At 42.9% G+C, this 7,747-nt stretch overlaps 1 protein-coding gene across 1 annotated transcript; it reads right to left on the bottom strand.

The window, feature by feature from the left end:
• Positions 1-3,667: 3,667 nt before the first annotated feature.
• LOC149821137 (SPX domain-containing protein 4-like) lies at positions 3,668-6,439 on the bottom strand. Its single transcript, XM_089982792.1, has 3 exons — positions 5,924-6,439; positions 4,368-4,533; positions 3,668-4,285 (listed from the first exon to the last, which is right to left on the bottom strand). The coding sequence occupies exons 1-3, from the start codon at positions 6,296-6,298 to the stop codon at positions 3,813-3,815; spliced, it is 1,014 nt and encodes a 337-aa protein (XP_089838918.1). The 5' UTR covers positions 6,299-6,439; the 3' UTR covers positions 3,668-3,812.
• Positions 6,440-7,747: the final 1,308 nt, after the last annotated feature.

The following is a 7,747-nucleotide window of genomic DNA, read 5'->3' as shown; positions in this document are numbered from 1 at the left end:
AAAAAGTAATAAAAACTTTTAGATATAAACTAGACAAATAAAAGAAGAAAACCTTTTTTGCAGATTTGGAAAATGATCTCCCGTTGGAGAGATATGACTCTTGCAAAATAAACTAAAAACATGTGCAAATTAAATAATGCATAATAATAGGGGTCTAGTTTTTAATCAAAATGGGGAATGAAATGACCATAAAAATTGTTGAAAATTGTCAGAAATAAACTAGACTCAATAAGAAAGACACCGTTTTTACGGATTTGAAATCTGATCTCTATAACGGGTTCATTTTCTGAAATTGAATAGTAACTTTCAGAAGTCACCATCTTCAAACCAGAAAAAATGAACAGAAAAATCGTGGGAAGGGTGTTACGAAATCCTTTAGCAAGAAACAACCAAAGGAAACATGAGCACCACGATTAAACAAAACACTTTATTGCACCGAGGGAAGCCCCCAAACCCCCCTCCTGTAGGGGCAAAATCTCTGAATATGGCTCCACAACTTATTAAGTTGAACGATGCTACCCACACCGGTGGGAGCACTATAAGAAAAATGCTAATTAGCAACGGAAATTTGCGACGGATTTTTTCCGTCGCAAATTTGCGATGGATTAGCGAGCGAATACTATTTGTCGCTAACATTTGAAATATTTGCAAAATTAACGACGAAAATATTTCTGTCGCAAATTCCCTCGCTAATTAGCGATGGATTAGCGACAATGTTTTTTCGTCGCCAAAACACTACAAAAAATTATAATTAGCGACGGAATTAGCGAGGGAATTTTTCCATCCATAATCTGTTGCTAATTAGCGATGGATTAGGGACGAAAAATATCCCTCGCTAATTCCGTCGCTAATTTTCGATTTAAAACCGTCTCGCCTGAGGCACGAAATTTTCCCTCCCTCCCATTCAAAAATTTCCTTCCCTCTGTTTTTCCACCACAGAATATTAAACCGATTCAGAGAGATTTTCAATAAATGGGTGAAGTGCCACCAATTCAGGCCGACCAACGTCTTCTCGCCTTCTCTCCTGGAAGGCAGTCTTGGTTTTAGATTATCAGAAAAAATGGCAGGAGGAAGAAAAGGAGAAGGGACTCACTGGAGAACCTATTCCGGCCAGGATCCGGTCAACGGCCTCCGTCCCTCGCAATGACGGCCTCTCCATCTCCGGCGTGAACTCCATCGTTCTTGGGAACGTGAGCCTCTTCGCGACCGTTCAATTTGAGCTTCTCCGGCAAGAAGACCGTTCCGGGATTAATGGTGCACCTCAGGGATTCCTTCAGAAACAGCCAGATCGCGTGCATCGTCTCCTTCTCCCTCTCCTCCCGGCCAACCCTAGTTCTCATCCAAACAGGAAGTTGTCCCTCTCGTTCTTCCTCCGTGTGCTTCCTCGACGGGAAATCAAGAACTCGTACGCCCTGCCCGCAGACTGGGAAACGTAAAGAAGAGCAGAGAACTCAGCCCCGATTCGATTTAAACCATCCACAACTTCTCCCGCCGTGAATGGCTCACTGCGGAAGAGCGTCCCGACGCCGGAATGCGCCGGTTCTGTGCAAAAAAAATTGCTCCCTGTCGGAGAACGCGCTGAGCCAAGAATCTAAACTAGGGTGGGTACAAAATGCTTAGTAAAAATTTTAAAAAATAATTACTAATAAATTATACTAACAATATGTTTTAAAAATATAATTATTATAAAATAGTCATTAATATAATCATGCTTAATGCCATTGAAAAGAAAAATAGAACAAAAAACCTTAAAACCCTAATTAAATGTTCATGAATTCTAAAAAAATCTAAATCAATACCCTCAACCATAAACAAAAAAAATCATAGATCTATGCTAATTGAAAAAAATCTCTCTTCGGTTGAAAATTTTCAAAAGTTTATGAGGGGTGTTTAATGCTAATTGAAAAGAAAAAATAGCACAAAAAAAACTTAAAATCCTAATTAAATGTTCATGAAATCTGAAAAAAAAAATCTAAATCAATACCCTCAATCATAAAAAAAAAAAAAATCAGAGATCTATGCTATATTGAAAATTTTTCCACTTCTGTTGAAAATTTTAAAAACTTTAGGAGGGGCTCGAACCCTCCCCCCCCCCCCCCCCCCCCCCAATCCGCCCTTGATTTTGGATTCCCATATGGTCCCAATATCAAGAGTAGGGCTGCGACCAGGATCAGACACGATTCAGCATACATAGGCCAAGCCCTTACCTGTTTTCAGAGTTTGTAGATCTGGACCCATTTTCAAGGCACGAATAAAAACATGTTTGACATGGGCCTACTGAGCTGGGCCCAACATGTTCAATCAAAAGTACTTGATCCTAATGGATCAACCATCTGGGTTTAGATTTTTTTCTTACAATCCTATTTAATACCCTAAAAGGGGAGAAAATATAGGATGGATTTGACCCAGAATTCACATGACATTGGACTTGGTCCGCTTAAGTTCAACTAACTAGTCCAATTCCTACAAGGTGTGTCCCTTATTAGCTTGGGTCAGAGACGCATTGACTTAATGGTTGGCCCAACACCATACCATGTCTGATCATTTATATAGTTCGATTTTATAGGTCTTACCAAATTTGAGTAAATGGATTTTGGACCCTATTTGAACTCTTTTGTAAAAGATAAACTTTCAAGGAATTCATATTATTGGTAACGACCATTGTCCTAGGGTTTGTACTTACCCTTGAAAGGCATGCCTAGGAGGGGGAGTGCTTCCCCACGAAATGGGTGTAAATCTTTTTATTTAAGAAAGGTGGTTTTTGCATTTATTGTGTTATTTGTGTGATCTCACCTAGGGCTGGTAAACGAGCTGTACCAGGGGAGCTTGAATTGTTCAAGTCAAGCAGAGCCAACTTCGAGCTCATAATCAGCCCGAGTTAAACAAGCCAAGTTCGATCTGGCTTGTTTATTGAAAAGTACATTGTTTTCTAGCTGGAAAAAGTGGGATTACAAAATAATGCATTAAAATATATTTCTTACTACCTAAGGAGTTTTATACGAGTCAAGCCGGGCCTACCCTACTGTTCATATTCAGCTTGCCAAGCCTATTTTATGAATTTGAACAGAAAAAAAAATAAGAAAAAAGAAAAAAAAAAGAGAAAAACGAAGAAAAAGAAGGTGGAGGGATAAAGGAGGAAGAAAAAGAAAAAATGACAATTATACCTCTACAGCCAGCTTATGCACTGTTTTTACGGGGGGCCTAAGCAGGAGAACAAGGCCCTATTGCCCCTAAGCAGAGTAGGCAGAGTCTAGGTTCTGCTTTTGACAACTGAAGTACAAGTACAAAGAAGTTTTCGGTATACTTCCAAATTGCATGACTTCTTGATTTACTTCACGGGCACATAGCTTTTGACAACTAAAGCACAAGTACAAGAAGCTTTTGATATACTGCTAAATTGCAGGATTTCTTGATTTACACACGTACACCCACACAACAAACACACAAACACACGTTGCCCATCACCAAGCCTCACTGGTGGTAAGATAAAAAAGCATATATAAGAGAAGAGATAGAAAAACCTCTAACTTTTCAGTCCCTAAAATCCTAATAACTTGTGCTTACTAACAAAGGCAAGGTTTGCCTCAATGATCCTGGCGTCGGGACATTCATGACTGTTTATGGCATGAACACATGCACAAACCAGGAGTCAATGTAACCTCACAAAGCCAGTTAAATTCCTTGGAGATTTTATTAGGAGACGTTATTACAGATCTTTGTACAAGCAGGATATCATTGTCACCACCATCATCTACATATTATGTCTATTCTCAATATTTACCCGTTTATTGTAAGAAACATGACTCCATGGTTTAATCAGTTTTACTTACCAGAGAGGACGTCTCTCGATCATTCTCTTTGTTCTGCAATGCTTCTGGTGAATTGGAAGCTGAGTTCTCAGTGGTGACAGCTCCAGATTCATTATCATCCTGATTATGGAAAAATGATGCAAAAGACAATGGATTGTAAGTGGAGCTCTCTCTTCGAAGCCCTTGTATTGTCCTCATTGCTGCCAGAGTGCTTCGGTAGATTTCCACATTATCTTCTTGAAGGGAGGCTGCAGCCTCATCAGAGTTTGAGCTCTCTCTCTGCTCGGCCTGTATTTCTGGTTCAACAACTTCTGCTGCCAGCGGGAAAAGAAGCTCAAGATTGGCTTCGCATTCACGAAGCAGCCTCGTAAGAGGTTCTGTTGTGAAGAAAGGTTGATGGAGGGCACGCTGCGTGAAAGGCAGGCGTAATAGTCCCCCGGTTCTCTTGTCATACTTCTTCAGAATCTTTATAAGCCCTGAAAGTCGGAATTTCTTAGTCACCACAACACCAAGGAGATTCTGATATTTCAACATAGGTGGGGAAGGAGCAGGCGTTACCTGCAAAATTAAGGGAGCTATAGTTTTTCAAAAGCACCATTTCACCATGGATGGTGACGTAGTCCTTGCGGATATCTATCATCTCCTCACTAAACTCACTTTCAGATGTGAAATCACCACTGCCATTGGTTTTTTCTTTTACCCTTTCAATCCTTTCCTTGAGTTCCTGCAGTGAAGAATAAAGAACAAATTGAAATTGCATAGTTGAACCCAATAGAAAGCAATACAGAGACGGAACTCTCATATGGACCAGGTTAATCACAGTTGTAAACACAATTAATGCTGCACTACTGTTCTGTGCTTGTCATTGTTGTCGTTGTCGTCATAATCATCATTAAAGACAGGCAAGCTTAAAAAGACAAATATTGTGACAAGTATGTCTCACGGATTAGGACTACAACTTGGAAAGAAAAGCACGAAAGGGCATTGCCGTTAAACAAAATTATTAGTTCCATATCAGGAACTGGATATCATTTAACAGTTAGAATAACTGTTAAGCATTTCTTAAGGACAAAGCTGAATAATTCTGAGAAGACCGATTATACTTCTTGGGTATGTTTGCAACACCTTGTGAAAGTTGGATTTTCTCAAGTGCCCGTGATTACAAATCACAATTGCAGTACTTTCTCAAGTGCCCGTGATTACAAATCACAATTGCAGTACTTTCTCAAGTTTAGTCAGATATGAGAATTTTGCAAGTTGTGATTGTGATTCTCACTTGAGAATGCTCCTTGAAACTTGTGAAAGTTGGTCACAACATTGACCTTGTGATAATAAATCACAGCTGAACTTTCTCAAGCGTGATAGCTCATCCCACATGTGAACAACGTGGAAATGTTGAGCAGATTGTTATCATTTTGGCAGTCAATCCGGCTAGGAAGTCGTTTGTTTGCGCATCCATAACAATTAACGATCTCTCAAGTATCCCTATATGACAAGAACTTTGTAATACCATGAGTATGCCCTCGCAGGAGCTTGCGTTGTTGGATCCTTTCCATCGCTTACGACCTATTAAGCGCGGAGCATGTTTTTTGAGTGAGGGTCATCTCTTTCCTACATCCATTATGGGCAACAAGATCGACCCTTGGAACCTTCTAACAGACGCTGAGCAATCCCCGTCTCATGCTTTCATTCCCGACCCACCATTGCAGCAAGGGGCCAAACATATACTGAATTTGATCATTCTACTACGACAGACTCCGGAATTCAGCATCCAGAGAATTAGAACACAAAAATATCATCCACCAATACATGCAGATCACATTCATTGCTTAAGAAAAAAAAAATGGAACATCTCCTAAAGAAGTAAATTTCATGGCTTTGATATGCAATGCCGCAACGAAGAATTGCAAAGGAGCATATAATTCCCTTATCCCGAAAAACCGAGACAAAACTTGAGATGTCTTATTAGGGATCAAAACACAATAACACAATTTACCCCGATTTTCCGGACAATCGGGTGCATGCAATCGATCAATAACTTCCAAACTCGTCAAAATCAAATCGGCCGCAAAAAAAAAGACCAAAAAATTCCCCCAAGAGTAAGTCAGGATCACCTGCAACCGGATGATGAACTCCTCCTCCTTATCGACGTAGAAATCATTAAACTTCTCCAACTCCCGATCTAGGAGTCCGACGAACCACTCCTCCAAACACGCCCACTGCGCCCTCACGCCGCCTCCAGGAGCCGCAACTCCAACCCCAACCCCACCGTCCTCATCGGAAACTCGCCGGGGCTCGTCGCCGGAGGCGGTGGCGGCGGAGAAAGGGCCGCCGTTGGCGCAGGCGTAGAAATCGGAGCGGGCGGGGGAATGATCGGGGAGGGAGATCTGCTTGAGGAGCTTCTTGAGCGGCTTGTACGACAGGAACTTGTCCCGCCAATCGGGGAGCGTCTCCTCCAGGTGCGTCCTGAACTCCTTCCCGAACTTCATCTCCCCTCGATCCGCGAACCACCAACCATCTCTCGCAGCAAAACCCTAACCCTAACACTAACGGATCTTAACAGTGGCAGATTTTGCAGTGCAGAGAGAGAGAGAGAATCCCTCATTATTCTGTCTTTTTCGGCAATTGGGTGGTTTTCTTTTTTCGATTCATTTGCCATCAAGGAGGAGAGAGCAGATCAGGTCAAGGGGTGCCACTGAGGACGTTACCGTTAAGATGCGTTGGGCACCGTCCATCACGAGATGAACAGCATTCTGAGCACCATGACGGGATGGCCGCCATCTGGGAAGGTGGGCCTTAAACTTTTTTTTTTCTTTTTTGTAGGTTTTGAAAAATTTTGAGAAATGCAGTCACACGGTTGGTGTTAATGTTATGATAAAAAAAATGAAAATTTTTCAAATACCCACCAACAGTTTCGGTCTAATTCAAACGCACACCAAAAGTTTCAGAGTTTGCAAATGCCCATCAAAAGTTTTAATTGGGTTAATAAAATGACTCCATTAGTTATAATTTTTTTAAAATGACCATCCACATGAAAAAGCTTAGTTTTTGTAAGGAACTTTCTTTTTTTTCACTTATCACAAGTCTCTCTCTCTCTCTCACTCAGAAGCTAACACTACAAGAAAATTGTTAATTAGCGACGGAAATTAGCGACGAAAAAAATCCGTCGCTAATTAGCGATAGATTAGCTAGAGATAGAATCTGTCGCTAATTCGTGACGGATTAGCGAGGAAACAAATTTTATCGCTAATCTGTCGCTACTTAGCGACGGATTAGCGACTAAATTTTTTGTCGCTACTTTTTATTACAAGAACACCATTTTAGCGATGGATTTAGAGAGGGAACTCTGTCGTCGCTAATCCGTCGCTAATTAGCGACGGCGTAGCGACAGAATATATTCCGTCGCATTTTTTGTATTTTGATTTAGCGACGGCTTAGCGACGGAATGTTTCCGTCGCTAAATGTCGCGTAAATCCCTAATCCCATCCCTCTTTCTCTTTTTCCTGTTTCGCTGTATTGCTCCCGCCCGCCGCCCTCTTCCTCCCGCCGCCCGTCGGCTCTCGCCACCGTCCGGCCGCCGCCGCCTCGCCGACGATCCTCGCTGCCGACCTCCCTGCTTGGCTAGCGGCTGCGCCAGGGACCCCGAGCACCGGCGACCCGCCGCCGACCACTTCCTCCTCCCTGTTGTTCCTCCCTGTGGCTGCTGCCGGGAGGTGTTGTCTCCCCTTCGGTCGTCGGCGACTCGCAACCGGCGTCCTCAGCCGCCGACGACCGACGATCCTCCCTGCAGCCACCTCTTCGCCTCCGCTCTGAGTTCCGGCGACCCAGTGGCCCCCGAGCTTCGCTCCAGGTCTCCCCCTCTCTGCTGTCGACTGCGCCGGCCACCGGCGACCTCGCCAGCCGCCGCTCCTCGTCCACCGCTCGCCAGCCGGCGCTCG

The sequence above is a fragment of the Nuphar pumila genome, chromosome 12 (assembly GCF_984573655.1).
Source record: "Nuphar pumila chromosome 12, dmNupPumi1.hap1.1, whole genome shotgun sequence".
Taxonomy (NCBI): domain Eukaryota; kingdom Viridiplantae; phylum Streptophyta; class Magnoliopsida; order Nymphaeales; family Nymphaeaceae; genus Nuphar; species Nuphar pumila.
Note: the sequence above shows the minus strand (reverse complement) of the source record. Positions and strands in the feature narration are given on the sequence as shown.

Excerpts from the sequence above, each read along its gene's own strand:
- LOC149821137 (XM_089982792.1), bottom strand. The coding sequence starts at position 6,298 with ATGAAGTTCGGGAAGGAGTTCAGGACGCACCTGGAGGAGACGCTCCCC. Across the intron at positions 4,534-5,923 it reads AGTTCATCATCCGGTTGCAG|GAACTCAAGGAAAGGATTGA; the intron begins GTGATCCTGACT and ends TCTTCACTGCAG. Across the intron at positions 4,286-4,367 it reads TAGCTCCCTTAATTTTGCAG|GGCTTATAAAGATTCTGAAG; the intron begins GTAACGCCTGCT and ends TCCGACTTTCAG.